This window comes from Leopardus geoffroyi, chromosome D4, assembly GCF_018350155.1.
Source record: "Leopardus geoffroyi isolate Oge1 chromosome D4, O.geoffroyi_Oge1_pat1.0, whole genome shotgun sequence".
NCBI lineage: Eukaryota > Metazoa > Chordata > Mammalia > Carnivora > Felidae > Leopardus > Leopardus geoffroyi.
The window spans coordinates 31,101,687-31,119,510 of NC_059342.1; the positions used below are offsets into that span (position 1 = coordinate 31,101,687).

The 17,824-nt window shown below is 39.2% G+C and overlaps 2 protein-coding genes across 2 annotated transcripts in view; one reads left to right on the plus strand and one right to left on the minus strand.

Annotated features, from left to right (window-relative positions):
* The window catches only part of ZNF782 (zinc finger protein 782), a 133,248-nt gene that overhangs the window by 96,131 nt on the left and 19,293 nt on the right, over positions 1 to 17,824 (minus strand).
* LOC123593667 (F-box/WD repeat-containing protein 2-like) lies at positions 11,240 to 12,430 on the plus strand. The gene is given in 3 exon segments (XM_045469941.1): positions 11,240 to 11,451; positions 11,454 to 11,577; positions 11,580 to 12,430. Coding segments are annotated over 3 exon segments (1,029 nt in total). The 5' UTR covers positions 11,240 to 11,379; the 3' UTR covers positions 12,413 to 12,430.

A 17,824-nucleotide genomic window follows, 5' to 3' on the forward strand; every position in this document is an offset into this window, starting at 1 on the left:
TTGGACACAGCAAAGGCGGCCATAAGAGGAAAGTGTACAGCAATCCAGGCTTTCCTAAAAAAGGAAGAAAGATCTCATATACACAACCTAACCTTATGCTTTTAGGAGCTGGAAAAAGAACAGCAAATAAAACCCAAAACCAGCAGAAGACAGGAAATAATAAAGATTAGAGCAGAAATCAATGTTATTGAAACCAAACCAAAACAAAACAAAACAAAAAACAAAAAAACCCCAGTAGATCAATGAAACTAGAAGCTGGTTCTTTGAAAGAATTAACAAAATTGATAAACCACTAGCCAGTTTGATCAAGAAGAAAAAGGAAAGGACCCAAGTAAGTAAAATCAAGAATGAAAGAGGAGAAATCACAACCAACACAACAGAAATAAAAACAATAATACGAGAATATTATGAGCAATTATATGCCAACAAAATGGGCAATGTGGAAGAAATGGACAAATTCCTAGAAACATATGCACTACCAAAACTGAAACAGGAAGAAATAGAAAATTTGAACAGACCCATAACCAGTAAGGAAATTGAATTAGTAATCAAAAGTCTGCCAAAAAACAAGAGTCCAGGGCCAGATGGCTTTCCAGGGGAATTCTACCAAACATTTAGGAAGAGTTAACACCTATTCTCTTGAAACTGTTCCAAAAAATAGAAATGTAAGGAAAACTTCCAAACTCTTTCTCTGAAGCCAGCATTACCCTGATTCCAAAACCAGGCAGAGACCCCACTAAAAAGGAGAACTATAGACCAATTTCCCTGATGAACATGGATGCAAAAATCCTCAACAAGATATTAGCCAACCGGATCCAACAATACATTAAAAAAATTATTCACCACGACCAAGTGGGATTTATACCTGGGATGCAGGGCTGGTTCAATATTCACAAAACAATTAACGTGATTCATCACATCAATAAAAGAAAGGACAAGAACCATATGATCCTCTCAATAGATGATGAGAAAGCATTTGACAAAATACAGCATCCTTTCTTGATAAAAACACTCAAGAGAGTAGGGATAGAAGGATCATACCTCGAGGTCATAAAAGCCATATACGAGTAACCCAACACTAATATCATCCTCAATGGGGAAAAACTGAGAGTTTTCCCCCTAAGGACAGGAATAAGACAGGGATGTCCACTCTCGCCACTGTTATTCAACACAGTACTGGAAGTCTTAGCCTCTGCAATCAGACAACACAAAGAAATAAAAGGCATCCAAATTGGCCAGGAGGAGGTCAAACTTTCCCTCTTCACAGGTGACATGATACTCTGTAAGGAAAACCCACAAGCTTCCACCAAAAAACTGCTAGAACTGATTCATGAATTCAGCAAAGTTGCAGGATATAAAATCAATTCACAGGAATCGGTTGCATTCCTATACACCAACAATGAAGCGACAGACAGAGAAGTCAAGGAATCGATCCCATTTACAGTTGTACCAAAAACCATAAAATACCTAGGAATAAATCTAACCAAAGAGGTGAAAAATCTGTATGCTGAAAACTATAGAAAGCTGATGAAAGAAATTTAAGAAGACACAAAGAAATGGAAAAAGATTCCATGCTCCTGGATAGGAAGAACAAATATTGTGAAAATGTCGATGCTACCCAAAGCAATCTATATATTCAATGCGATCCCTATGAAAGTAACACCAGCATTCTTTACAGAGCTAGAACAAATAATCCTAAAATTTGTATGGAACCAGAAAAGACCCCGAATAGCCAAGGCAATCTTGAAAAAGAAAACCAAAGCAGGAGGCATCACAATCCCAGACTTCAAGCTATACTACAAAGCTGTAATCATCAAGACAGTAAGGTACTGGCAGAAGAACAGACACTCAGATCAGTGGAATAGAGTAGAGAATCCAGAAATGGAACCACAAACGTATGGGCAACTAATCTTTGACAAAGCAGGAAAGAATATCCAATGGAATAAAGACAGTCTCTTCACCTAGTGGTGCTGGGAAAAATGGACAGCGACATGCAGAAAAATGAACCTGGACCACTTTCTTACACCGTACACAAAAATAAATTCGAAGTGGATGAAAGACCTCAATGTAAGACAGGAAGCCATCAAAATCCTCGAGGAGAAAGCAGGCAAAAACCTCTCTGATCTTGCCTGCAGCAATTTCTTACTCAACACATCTCCAGAGGCAAGGGAAACAAAAGCAAAAATGAACTACTGGGACCTCATCAAAATAAAAAGCTTCTGCACAGCAAAGGAAACAATCAGCAAAATTAAGAGGCAACTGAAGGAATGGGAGAAGGTATTTGCAAATGACATATCAGATAAAGGGTTAGTATCCAAAATCTACAAAGAACTTAGCAAACTCAACACCCAAAAATCAAATAATCCTGTGAAGAAACGGCAGAAAGACATGAATAGACAATTCTCCAAAGAAGACATCCAGATGGCCAACTGACACATGAAAAAAATGCTCAACATCACTCATCATTAGGGAAATAGATATCAAAACCACAATGAGATACCACTTCACACCTGTCAGAATGGCTATCATTAACAACTCAGGCAACAACAGATGTTGGTGAGGATGTGGAGAAAGAGGATCTCTTTTGCATTGTTGGTGGCAATGCAAGCTGGTGCAGCCACTCTGGAAAACAGTATGGAGGTTTCTCAAAAAACTAAAAATAGAACTACCCTACAACCCAGCAATTGCACTACTAGGCATTTATCCAAGGGATACAGGTGTGCTGTTTCGAAGGGACACATGCATCCCCATGTTTTTAGCAGCACTATCAACAGTAGCCAAAGTATGGAAAGAGCCCAAATGTCCATCGGTGGATGAATGGATAAAGAAAATGTGGTATACAATGGAGTATTACTCGGAAATCAAAAAGAATGAAATCTTGCCATTTGCAACTATGTGGATGGAACTGGAGGGTATTATGCTAAGAGAAATTAGTCAGAGAAAGACAAAAATCATATGACTTCACTCATATGAGGACTTTAAGAGACAAAACAGATGAACATAAGGGAAGGGAAACAAAAATAATATAAAAACAGGGAGGGGGACAAAACAAAAGAGACTCATAAATATGGAGAACAAACTGAGGGTTGCTGGAGGGGCTGTGGGAGGAGGGATGGTCTAAAAGGGTAAGGGCATTAAGGAATCTACTAAAATTTTGCTTTCTAGGGAAGATGGTGGCGTAGGAGGACGCTGGCCTCACCGCGCGTCCTGCTGATCACTTAGATTCCACCTACACCTGCCTAAATAACCCAGAAAACCGCCAGAAGACTAGCAGGACGGAGTCTCTGGAGCCAAGCACAGATGAGAGGCCTATGGAAGAGGGTAGGGAGGGCGGAGAGGCGGTGCGCGCTACATGGACTGGCGGGAGGGAGCCGGGGTGGAGGGGCAGCCCGCTGGCGAAGCAGAGCCCCCGAGTCTGGCTTGCAAAAGTGGAGGGGCCAGACAGAGTGTGTTCCAACAGCAAGCGGGACTTAGCATCTGGGAGATCATAAGTTAACAGCTCTGCTCAGAGAGCGGGAAGGCTGGAGGACAATGGGAGGGAGAGTTGCTGAGCCCCGGGAGGACAGAGCTCAGTTTGGCGGGGAACAAAGGAGCTTGCCAGCGCCATCTCCCTCGCCCATCCCCCAGCCAAAATCCCAAAGGGAACCAGTTCCTGCCAGGGAACTTGCTTGCTCCACCCAAACACCCAAGGCTGTGCTTCTGCGGAGCCACCCCTCCGGCAGTGGGTCTGACTCCCTCCCGCTGCCACAAGGCCCCTCCTGAAGTGGATCACCTAAGGAGAAGCGAGCTAAGGCTGCCCCTCCTGCCCCCGTGCACCTTGCCTACCCACCCCAGCTAATACGCCAGATCCCCAGCACCACAAGCCTGGCAGTGTGCAAGCAGCCCAGACGGGCCACGCCACCCCACAGTGAATCCCGCCCCTAAGAGAGGGGAAGGCACACACCAGTCTGACTGTGGCCCCAGCGGTGGGCTGGGGGCAGACATCAGGTCTGACTCGGCCCTGCCTACCAACTCCAGTTATACACCACAGCACAGGGGAAGTGCCCTGCAGGTCCGCACCACTCCAGGGACTATAAAAAATGACCAAACGGAAGAATTCCCCTCAAAAGGATCTCCAAGAAGTAACAACAGCTAATGAACTGATCAAAAAGGATTTAAATAATATAATAGAAAGTGAATTTAGAATAATAGTCTTAAAATTAATCGCTGGGCTTGAAAACAGTATAGAGGACAGCAGAGAATTTATTGGTACAGAGATCAAGGGACTAAGGAATAGTCAGGAGGAGTTGAAAAACGCTATAAACGAGATGCAAAATAAAATGGAAACGACCACAGCTTGGATTGAAGAGGCGGAGGAGAGAATAGGTGAACTAGAACATAATATTATGGAAAAAGAGTAAGCTGAGAAAAAGAGAGATAAAAGAATACAGGAGTATGAGGGGAAAATTAGAGAACTAAGTGATGCACTAAAAAGAAATAATATATGCATTATTGGTATTCAGAGGAGGAAGAGAGAGGGAAAGGTGCTGAAGGTGTACTTGGACAAATAATAGCTGAGAACTTCCCTGATCTGGGGAAGGAAAAAGGCATTGAAATCCAAGAGGCACAGAGAACTCCCTTCAGACGTAACTTGAATCGATCTTCTGCACGACATATCATAGTGAAACTGGCAAAATATGATAAAGAGAAAATTCTGAAAGCAGCAAGGGATAAACGTGCCCTACATATAAAGGGAGACCTATAAGACTCGTGACTGATCTCTCTTCTGAAACTTGGCAGGCCAGAAAGGATTGGCAGGAGATCTTCAATGTGATGAACAGAAAAAATATGCAGCTGAGAATCCTCTATCGAGGAAGTCTGTCATTTAGAATAGAGGGAGAGATAAAGGTCTTCCCAAACAAACAAAAACTGAAGGAATTTGTCACCACCAAACCAGCCCTACAAGAGATCCTAAGGGGGATCCTGTGAGACAAAGTACCAGAGACATCGCTACAAGCATGAAGCCTACGGACATCACAATGACTCTAAACCCATATCTTTCTATAATAACACTGAATGTAAATGGACTAAATGCTTCACACAAAACACATAGGGTATAAGAATGATAAAAAAACAAGACCCATCTATTTGCTGTCTACAACAGACTCATTTTAGACCTGAGGACACCTTCAGATTGAGAGTGAGGGGATGGAGAACTATTTATCATGCTACTGGAAGCCAAAAGAAAGCTGGAGTAGCCATACTTATATCAGGCAAACTAGACTTTAAATTAAAGACTGTAACAAGAGATGAAGAAGGTCATTATATAATAATTACAGGGTCTATCCAGCAGGAAAAGCTAACAATTATAAATGTCTATCGCCGAATACGGGAGCCCCCAAATATATAAAACAATTACTCACAAACATAAGCAACCTTATTGATAAGACTGTGGTAATTGCAGGGGACTTTAACACTCCACTTACAGAAATGGATAGACCATCTAGACACACAGTCAATAAAGAAACAAGGGCCCTGAATGATAATTTGATCAGATGGACTTGACAGATATATTTAGAACTCTGCATCCCAAAGCAACAGAATATACTTTCTTCTAGAGTGCACATGGAACCTTCTCCAACACAGATCACATACTGGGTCACAAAACAGCCCTTCATAATTATACAAGAATTGAAATTATACCATGCATACTTTCAGACAATGCTATGAAGCTTGAAATCAACCACAGGAAAAAGTCTGGAAAACCTCCAAAAGCATGGAGGTTAAAGAACACCCTACTAAAGAATGAGTGGGTCAACCAGGCAATTAGAGAAGAAATTAAAAAATATATAGAAACAAATGAAAATGAAAATACAACAATCCAAATGCTTTGGGATGCAGCGAAGGCAGTCCTGAGAGGAAAATACATTGCAATCCACGCCTATCTCAAGAAACAAGAAAAATCCCAAATACAAAATCTAACAGCACACCTAAAGGAAATAGAAGCAGAACAGCAAAGACACCCCAAACCCAGCAGAAGAAGAGAAATAATAAAGATCAGAGCAGAAATAAACAATATAGAATCTAAAAAAACTGTAGAGCAGATCAATGAAACCAAGAGTTGGTTTTTTGAAAAAATAAACAAAATTGATAAACCTCTAGCCAGGCTTCTCAAAAAGAAAAGGGAGATGACCCAAATAGATAAAACCATCAATGAAAATGTAATTATTACAACCAGTCCCTCAGAGATACAACCAATTATCAGGGAATACTATGAAAAATTATAGGCCAACAAATTGGACAGCCTGGAAGAAATGGACAAATTCCTAAACACCCACACTCTTCCAAAACTCAATCAGGAGGAAATAGAAAGCTTGAACAGACCCATAACCAGCGAAGAAATTGAATCAGTTATCAAAAATCTCCCAACAAATAAGAGTCCAGGACCACATGGCTTTCCAGGGGAGTTCTACCAGACGTTTAAAGCAGAGATAGGGGTGCCTGGGTGGCTCAGTCGGTTACACTTCTGACTTCGGCTCAGGTCACAATCTCGCGGTCCGTGAGTTCGAGCCCCGCGTCGGGCTCTGGGATTCTCTGTCTCTCTCTCTGTCTGTCTCTCTCTCTCTCTCTCTCAAAAATAAATAAATATAAATTAACAATTTTTCAAAAGGACAGCCTTCTGTTGAGTAGTGCTGGAACAATTAGATGCCCATATACATATATATATTTTTAGTGAACTCAAATTCAGGCTCCATGTCTTACACAAAAATTGACTCAAAATGGGTTATAGACCTAAATGTAAAATGCAAAACAAAAGCTTCTAGAAGGTAAAAAAAATTTAGGAGCTGGGATTGTTGATGAGTTTTTACATACGAAAGAGTGATGTCAGCAAAATGGTGGAAATTATAGCCTCTCATTCCCCCATAGAAACATCAAAAACCCAACCAAAAACTATCTGAACCAACTTTTTGAAACCTCTGGGCAACAGGTTTACTGTAACCAAACAAACACACAATTAAGAAAAAGCCATCTTCAAAATGGTAGGAAGGTCTTAGTGTTTTTACTTGATCCTACCTCTCCCCAATGTAGTGGTTGTCAGGCAGCAGCCCAGTTCACAGGTCCTCCCTCAGATCAGAGGGAGAACACACCTTATTTTTAAATTGTTAGCTAGCTGCTCTGACCTGTATGGAGGATACCTGGAGGACTGACTCAAGGTGCTTATCTATTTCACATAATTTTTAAATTCTGTGTCTCCCTCTCTCTGCCCCTCCCCCGTTCATGCTCTGTCTCTCTCTGTCTCAAAAATAAATAAAAGGTTAAAGCAGAGAAAATACCTATCCTTCTCAAGCTATTCCAAAAAATAGAAATGGAAAGAAAACTTCCAGACTCATTCTATGAAGCCAGTATTACTTTGATTCCTAAACCAGACAGAGACCCAGTAAAAAAAGAGAACTACAGGCCAATATCCCTGATGAATATGGATGCAAAAATTCTCAATAAGATACTAGCAAATCGAATTCAACAGCATATAAAAAGAATTATTCACCATGATCAAGTGGGATTCATTCCTGGGATGCAGGGCTGGTTCAACATTCGCAAAACAATCAACGTGATACATCACATTAATAAAAGAAAAGATAAGAACCATATGATCCTGTCAATCAATGCAGAAAAAGCATTTGACAAAATTCAGCATCCTTTCTTAATAAAAACCCTCGAGAAAGTCGGGATAGAAGGAACATACTTAAACATCATAAAAGCCATTTATGAAAAGCCCACAGCTAACATCATCCTCAATGGGGAAAAACTGAGAGCTTTTTCCCTGAGATCAGGAACACGACAGGGATGCCCATTCTCACCGCTGTTCTTTAACATAGTGTTGGAAGTTCTAGCATCAGCAATCAGACAACAAAAGGAAATCAAAGGCATCAAAATTGGCAAAGATGAAGTTAAGCTTTCACTTTTTGCAGATGACATGATATTATGCATGGAAAATCCGATAGACTCCACCAAAAGTCTGCTAGAACTGATACATGAATTCAGCAAAGTCGCAGGATACAAAATCAATGTACAGAAAGCAGTTGCATTCTTATACACTAATAATGAAGCAACAGGAAGACAAATAAAGAAACTGATCCCATTCACAGTTGCACCAAGAAGCATAAAATACCTAGGAATAAATCTAACCAAAGATGTAAAAGATCTGTATGCTGAAAACTATAGAAAGCTTATGAAGGTAATTGAAGAAGATATAAAGAAATGGAAAGACATTCCGTGCTCATGGATTGGAAGAATAAATATTGTTAAAATGTGAATACTACCCAAAGCTATCTACACATTCAATGCAATCCCAATCAAAATTGCACCAGCATTCTTCTCGAAGGTAGAACAAGCAATCCTAAAATTCATATGGAACCGCAAAAGGCCCCGAATAGCCAAAGTAAATTTGAAGAAGAAGACCAAAGCAGGAGGCATCACAATCCCAGACTTTAGCCTCTACTACAAAGCTGTCATCATCAAGACAGCATGGTATTATTGGCACAAAAACAGACACATAGACCAATGGAATAGAATAGAAACCCCAGAACTAGACCCACAAACGTATGGCCAACTCATCTTTGACAAAGCAGGAAAGAATATCCAATGGGAAAAAGACAGTCTGTTTAACAAATGGTGCTGGGAGAACTGGACAGCAACATGCAGAAGGTTGAAACTAGATCACTTTCTTACACCATTCACAAAAATAAACTCAAAATGGATAAAGGACCTCAATGTGAGACAGGAAACCATCAAAACCCTAGAGGAGAAACCAGGAAAAGACCTCTCTGACCTCAGCCGCAGCAATTTCTTACTTGACACATCCCCAATGGCAATGGAATTAAAAACAAAAAATGAACTATTGGGACCTCATGAAGATAAAAAGCTTCTGCACAGCAAAGGAAACAACCAACAAAACTAAAAGGCAACCAACAGAATGGGAAAAGATATTTGCAACTGACATATCGGACAAAGGGCTAGTATCCAAAATCTATAAAGAGCTCGCCAAACTCCACACCCGAAAAACAAATAACCCAGTGAAGAAATGGGCACAAAACATGAATAGACACTTCTCTAAAGAAGACATCCGGATGGCCAACAGGCACATGAAAAGATGCTCAACGTCGCTCATCAGGGAAATACAAATCAAAACCACACCCAGATATCACCTCACGCCAGTCAGAGTGGCCAAAATGAACAAATCAGGAGACTATAGATGCTGGAGAGGATGTGGAGAAACGGCAACCCTCTTGCACTGTTGGTGGGAATGCAAATTGGTGCAGCCGCTCTGGAAAGCAGTGTGGAGGTTCCTCAGAAAATTAAAAATAGACCTACCCTATGACCCAGCAACAGCACTGCTAGGAATTTACCCAAGGGATACAGGAGTACTGATACATAGGGACACTTGTACCCCAATGTTTATAGCAGCACTCTCCACAATAGCCAAATTATGGAAAGAGCCTAAATGTCCATCAACTGATGAATAGATAAAGAAATGGTGGTTTATATACACAATGGAGTACTACATGGCAATGAGAAAGCATGAAATATGGCACTTTGTAGCAACATGGATGGAACTGGAGAGTGTGATGCTAAGTGAAATAAGCCATACAGAGAAAGACAGATACCATATGTTTTCACTCTTATGTGGATCCTGAGAAACTTAACAGAAACCCATGGGGGAGGGGTGGGAAAAAAAAAAAAGAGGTTAGAGTGGGAGAGAGCCAAAGCATAAGAGACTCTTAAAAACTGAGAACAAACTGAGGGTTGATGGGGGGTGGGAGGGAGGGGAGGGTGGGTGATGGGTATTGAGGAGGGCACCTTTTGGGATGAACACTGGGTGTTGTATGGAAACCAATTTGACAATAAATTTCATATATTGAAAAAAAAGTCATTGCTTCACTATATATTAATTTGGATATAAATTTTAAAAAATAAATAAAGTTAAAAACAAAACAAACAAAATAAATAAATATTAAAAAAATTAAAAAAAAAAAAAAGTAGTCTAGTGAACCCCTCCCCAACCCAGCCTCAACAAATAGCACCATTTTTTTTTTTTTAAATGGAAAGGTTTCATTAAGCTCCCTGAAGTCAAGTACTGCAATTAGAAAAAATGCATTGTATAATTTTGCTTCCTGGTGCTTATTATTTTGCAGAGCTTATATTTGCTTATAAAATTTAATTTTAATTTCCCCCTAGAATGCTGAACTTCCTGAAAGGAGACATTCTATATTTTGTTCATAATTACTTTTCTAGTACTTAGTTGAATGCTAGGCTAAGTGTTCAAACCACTCTAGGAAAATTAAAGGCTGTGCTATTAAATAGCTTGAGAATTGCACAGGTATCTACCAACTAGTGAGTATTAAGTAAATAGTTATATTTTAAATACATTTCTTCAAGATCACATACTGTAATCTATCATGGAGGAGATACATTAGGAAATATAAATGAAGAATTTGTTTTAGTGACTTGATACACAATTTGTATAATACAGCTAAAGGAGTGCTAAGAAATTTATAGCACTAAATGTTTACTTTAGAAAAGAAAAAAAATGTCTCAAATCAATAGGGGCGTCTGGGTGGCTCAGTTGGTTAAACATCTGACTTTGGCTCAGGTCATGATCTCATGGTTCATGGGTTTGAGCTCTGCATTGGGTTCTGTACTGACAGCTCAGAGCCTGGAGTCTGCTTCGGTTTCTGCATCTCCCTCTCTGCCCCTCCCCTGCTCGCGCTCTGTCTTTCTCTCTCAAAAATAAACATTAAAAAAAAGCATGAGAGAACAATAAACCCAACTTCAGCAGAAGGAAAACTCAAGAGCAGAAATCAATGAAATTGGAAACAGAAAACAGTTTTTAAAAAATCCAGCAAGAGAAAGCTGCATGAAAAGAATAAAACTGACAAACTTCTAGAAACAATGAACAAGAAAAAATAAGACAAATGATCAATATGACATATAAAACAAGGGTATAAAAAACAGAACCCATTGACACCAAAATTATAACAAAAGAATAATATCGTGAACTCTATGCACATAAATCTGACATAAAATGGACTAATTGCTAGGAAAGCAAAAATAATATAATTAACCTAAAAGTGATAATTAAATTGTCCAATAACTATTAAAGAAACTGAATTTGTAATTTAAACACACAAAAAAAATCTCCAGGAACAGATACTTTTGCTAAAGAATTCTACCAAACAGGTTGCAGACCCCGAGAGGCGGCCGCTGGTCCAAGCACCATGGCCGCGGAGCGGACCTGGCCGCTACGAGGCTCTGGTGGCCGGAGCGCGCCTAGTCGGTGTGAGCCCGGCGCGAGGTCCCGGGCCCCGAGACGCTGGCTCAGGTAAATTTTTCCATAACCTTATGGAAAGAAAGGACTTTGAGACATGGCTTGATAACATTTCTGTTACATTTCTTTCTCTGACGGACTTGCAGAAAAAAATGGAACTCTGGATCACCTGATTAGTCTGAGTGGGGCAGTCCAGCTCAGGCATCTCTCCAATAACCTGGAGCCTCTCCTCAAGCGGGACTTGCTCAAACTCCTTCACCTGGAGCTCAGTTTTTGTTAAAATGGCTCGATCCCCAGACTTTACTCGCATGCTGCCTTGTCTCTAAACAGTGGAATAAGGTGATAAGTGCCTGTACAGAGGTGTGGCAGACTGCATGTAAAAATTTGGGCTGGCAGATAGATGATTCTGCTCAGGACGCTTTGCACTGGAAGAAGGTTTATTTGAAGGCTATTTTGAGAATGAAGCAACTGGAGGACCATGAAACCTTTGAGACCTCATCATTATTTGGACACAGTGCCACAGTGTATGCACTTACTACAAAGATGGACTTCTCTATACAGGTGGTTTTGCAGAAGTGCAAAGTCAAGTCTCTTTTGCACAGCCCTGGAGACTACATACTCTTAAGTGTGGACAAATATGAGATCAAGATTTGGCCGACTGGGAGAGAAATTAACTGCAAATGCTTGAAGACATTGTCTGTCTCTGAGGAAAGGAGTATCTGCCTGCAGCCAAGACTTCATTTTGATGGCAAATACACTGTCTGTAGTTCCGCGCTGGGTCTCTACCAGTGGGACTTTGCCAGTTACGATATTCTCAGGGTCATCAAGACTCCTGAGATAGCAAACTTGGCCTTGCTTGGCTTTGGAGATATCTTTGCCCTGCTGTTTGACAACCGCTACCTGTATATCATGGACTTGAGGACAGAGAGACTGATTAGCCACTGGCCTTTGCCAGAGTACAGGAAATCAAAGAGAGGCTCAAGCTTCCTGGTGGGCGAAGCATCCTGGCTCAATGGACTGGATGGGCACAATGACATGGGCTTGGTCTTTGCCACTAGCATGCCTGACCACAGTATTCACCTGGTGTTATGGAAGGAGCACGGCTGATGCCACGAGCTTACCATGGCTGACTGACTTCGGGTGCCCAGGCTGCGGGTTTTCAGTGCAACCTCTGTGGCACCCAACTATACGAACCAAAGTTCTCACCTAATGGTATCATTGTGCAGTGCACCATCATTTATCCATGTTTGCCAGGGGGCCAGGGCTTGGGGCGGGGGAGGGCTTGTTTTATTGACATACAGCGCAGCATGCTAGTGGGGGTATGCCACTGACTTCATTTGTACTTAGTTATGTTGGTCAGTATAAGAGGATGCATTTTGGGTTCATCTTTCTTGACTATTGGTTTTAAGTAAAGAAAGTTAAATGGCTCATTAATCTGCTAATTGGTTGCCTATAAAAACACATTCAGTCTATTAAAGCTTTTTACTATAAAAAAAAAGAATTCTACCAAACATTTAAAGGAAAATAAACATAATTTTCACACAATCTCTTCCAGATAATAGAAAGGAGAGAACAATTTCAGACCAGTTTTATGAGGTCAACATTATCCTGATGTGAATACTAAGACAAAGACAGTGTAAAACCATAGACCAATTTATCTCATGAATAGAGATGCAAAACTACTTTAAAAATATTAGCAAACATGGGGCACCTGAGTGGCTCAGTCGGTTAGGCATCCAACTCTTGATCTGGACTCAGGTCATGATCTCATGGTTTTTGAGTTTGAGTCCCTGGTTGGGATCTGTGCCGACAGTGCAAAGCCTGCTTAGGATTCTCTCTCTCTGCCCCTCCCCTGGTTGCGCTCGCTCTGTCTCTCAAAATAAATAAACATTAAAAGAAATATTAGCAAACAGAATTTAGCAACAAAAAAAGAATTATATGACATGACCAAGTAAGGTTTATTCCAAGTATGCAAGGCTGATTCAGTATTTAAAAATCATTCAATGTAGTCTACCACATTAATGAGATAAATAAGAAAAACCATAAAATTATAGCAAGTAGATACAAAAATGTTTTTTGACAAAATTCAAAATCCATTCATAAGAAATACTCTCTGAAAACTGAAAATAGGAGAAATAAGAGAGCTTCCTCAAGTTGATGAAGAATGTAAAAGACCTCTTTCCAAATAATATAACCTGGTGAAAGACTGATGCTTTCCCTCTAAGAGTGGAAACAAGGCAAATTACCACTGCTGTTACCACTCCTAAGAAAGTTCAGCAAGCTCTCAGCATAAAAGGACATATAAAAATATTCTATAAACAAGCAACTGATAAGAAAACAAAGTAAAATACAATGCCGTTTACAATCCCTCAAAATAATCAAAAATTGATTACTGATTGAGGTATACATTGAATAAAACATGTACAGGACTTTTATCCTGAAAACTATAAAACCCTGATAAAAGAAATCAAAGATCTAAATAAGTATATATCATTTGTTTATGGATTGTAACACAGTACAGATATTAACTCTTATAAGAATTGGAAACTGATACATTAAATGTAATTGCCAGAGCAAGTAAGATTTTAAAAAACACAACATTATTCTAAATTTATATGTAAAGCTGAAGTAACCAGAAGAGATAAAACAATGTTGAAGAAGTATGATTTGGGAAGCATCACTTTACCTGATTTAGAAAACCCAGAAACTAACCAATGAAAATACAGCCAACTGATTTTTGACAAAGGAAAAAATTCAATGGAAGAAAGGTAATGGTACAGAACAAGTAGATATCCACAGGCAACAAAATGATCTCAACGTAAACTTCACTATACAGGAATTAACTCAAAATGCACCATTAATGTAAATGTAAATGTAAAATGACCTAATTTTTTAAAATGTGGAGAAAACCTTTGGACCAAAAACTTGGTGAAGCATTCTTAGACACAACAACAAAACACTCTGATAAATCGGACTTCATCAAAATTAAAAATTTACACTCTGCTAAAGACTTTATGAAGAGGATGAGAAGACAAGGCACAGACTAGTATAAAAATGTACAAATTATACATTTGACAAAAAACTTATATCTAGACTATATGAACTCACAAAATTCAATGGTAAAGCAACAACAACAACGTGAAGTAAGAGGAGGGAACACTTTCAAATTCATTTTGAGGCCAGCATTACTCTGATACCAAAACCAGACAAGAACACCACAAGAAGGAGAATTACAGGCCCATATTCTGGATGAACATACATAGTCCTCAACAAAATATTAGCAAACTGAATTCAACAACACACTAAAAGGATCATATAGCATGATCAGGTAAAATTTATTCCAAAGATGCAAGGATGGTTCAATATTTGGAAATCAATCAATGAGATATACCATATTAACAAAATGAAGAATAAAAATCATGTGGTCATATCAATATGCAGAAAAAGTATCTGATAAAATTCAATGTCCATTTATGATAAAAAAATTCTCAACAAAATGAGTACAGAGGGAATGTATCTCAACATAATGGAAGCCATATATAACAAGCCCAGAGCTAATATCATACTGAATGGTGAAAAGCTGAGAGTTTTTCCTCTAAGATCAGGAAAAAAGATGCCCACTCTCACTAATTTATTTAACATCCTATTGGAAGTCCTAGCCACAGCAATTAGGCAAGGAAAAGAAATAAAAGGCATCCAAATCAGTAAGGAAGTAAAACTGTCACTATTTGCAAATGACACATTATACATAGAAAACCCTAAAGACTCTACCAAAAAACTCTTTGAATACATGAATTCAGTAAAGTTGTAGGATATAAAAATCAAGATACAGAAAACTGGTGTGTTTCTATACACAAGCTATCAGAAGAAAAAAACAAAAACAATCCCAGTTATAATAAAAAAATAAAATACCTAGGAATATATTTAATCAAAGAGGTAAAAAACCTATACAGTGACAACTATAAGGCATTGATGAAAAAAATTAAGAGAAATAAATGGAAAGATATTCTGTGCTTATGGAGTGGAATAATTAATACTGTTAAAAAGTCCATACTACCCAAAGCAATCTGCAAATTCAATGCAATCCCTATCAAAATTCCAATGGCATTTTTCACTGAACTGGAAGAAACAATTCTAAAATTTGTATGTAATCACAAAAGACCCCAAAGAGTCAAAGCAATCTTGAGAAAGATGCTAGGGGCATCACACTCCCTGATTTCAAACTGTATTACAAAGCTGTAGTAATCAAAATAGTATGGTATTGGCACAAAAACAGATACACAGAGCAATGAAATAGCCCAGAAATAAACCTATGCATATATAGTCTATCAACTCACTACAAAAGAGCCAAGAAATATACAATAGGGAAAGGGCAGTCTCTTAAATAGGTATTGGAAAAACTGGACAGCCACATGTAAAACTATGAAACTGGACCATTATCTTAAACCATATACAAAAATTAACTCATAATGGATTAAAAACTTGAATTTAAGACCTAAAGCCATAGAACTCCTAGAAGGAAACAAAGGCTTGGTCCTTGACACTGGTCTTGGTGAGGACTTTTTTGGATTCAACATCAAAAGCATAAGCAAAAAAGCAAAAAATCAAATGGGACTACATAAAACAAAAGCTTCTGCACAATAAAGGTACCATCAACAAAATGAAAAAAGCAACCTATTTGAATGGGAGAAAATACTTGAAAACCATATATCTGATAAGGGATTAATATCCAAAATATATAAAGAACTCCTACAACTCAACAGCAAAAACCAAACAATTTATTTAAAATATGGGCAGAGGCGCCTGGGTGGCTCAGGCAGTTAAGTGTCTGACTTCAGCTCAGATCATGATCTCATGGTTTGTGAGTTCAAGCCCTGCATCGGGCTCTGTGCTGACAGCTCAGAGCCAGGAGCCTGCTGTGTCTCCTTCTCTCTCTGTCCCTACCCTGCTCACGCTCTGTTTCTTTCTCAAAAATGAATAAATATTAAAAAAATAAAAACAAAATAAAATAAAATATGGGCAGAGCAACTGAATGGATTTTCCCAAAGAGGACACATAGATGGCCAACGAATACATGAAAATGTGATCAACATGATTAGTAATCAGGGAAATGAAAATCAAAACGAAATGAGTTATCACCTCACACTTGTTAGAATGGCTATTATCAAAAGGATAGGAAATAACAAGTGTTGGCGAGTATGGGGAGAAAAGGAAATCCTCGTGCACTGTTGATGGGAATGTAAATTGGTACAATCACAATGGAAAACAGTATGGAGTTTCCTCAAAAATTAAAAGTAGAGCTACCATATGATTCAGCAATTCCACTTCTGAGTATCTGAAGAAAATGAAAACACTAACTAGAAGAGACATATTAACCCCCGTGTTCACTTGGCATTATTTATGATAGCCAAGAAAATGGAAATAACCCAAGTGTCCACTGATAAGCAAATGGATAAGAAAATGTATTTATATATATTTGTACTAATTTATTTAGATGGAATTTTATTCAACCCTAAAAAAGAATGAAATCTTGCTATCTGTGACAACATTAATGGATCTTGACAGCATTATGCTAAGTACAATAATTCAGACAGAGAAAGATAAACAGGATATGATCTCATATGTGGAATCTAAAAACAAAAATCAAGTGCACAGATACAGAGAATAGGTTGGTGATTGTCACAGGCAGGGGGTAAAGGGGCTTGAAATAAGTGATGTGAGTTAAAAGGTACAAATTTCTAATTATAAAATAAACAAATCATGAAAATGTAATCATAAAAAAAAGTGAAGAAGACTCCAGTGTAAGAGGGTAGACTAGGAGGTCCGAGCTGTTGTTTCCCAATAATGATCTAACAACTATCCATTGATGAAAATAGATCTGGGTCAGCTCTAGAGTATAATTAACACATTGTAGCAACCTAGTAGAGTGCAAAAACTGAGGACAGTGGCATAGAAAAGCACAGAAAACATCTTACATGTATTACCCCATGTTGTAGCATGGCACCCTTTGGTGCCAGGAGGAATTCCCTCAGCCATATTCCTTTGTTAGGGAAAAAGAAGAGCAGAAAGGACCTCCTTTGTTACCAACAACCTTAACAGTCCTCACTGTCACAAAAGACAGCTTGCAACCTTCTCCAATAAGGACACCTCTAGTCTTTGCCTATGCTGCCCAGAGTCCATGCTGTTGTAACCCTCTGGAGCAGGAGACACTACTGTGTTCCCTTTGGGGCTGGAGCCATGGCACCCTGGCCATACCAAACACATACTTGAGTCCTGGACTTTGGTGCTGCCATTCTGTGTGTCTGCACCCTGGCACCAAAAGAGAGCCTCATGGCCATGATATCCATCAGTGGGGAACGGAGACCAGGGGCAGTCCAACAGCCTTTGTCACCAGGACCCCAGAAGCTCTTGCTGCTGCTATAGACATTTGCAGCCTTCACTGCCAACAATCTCAGTGCTGACTTCAGCTAATGGAGCTGCCCTAAGTCCACAGTATGCTGCCCACCCCTGCCAGGGATG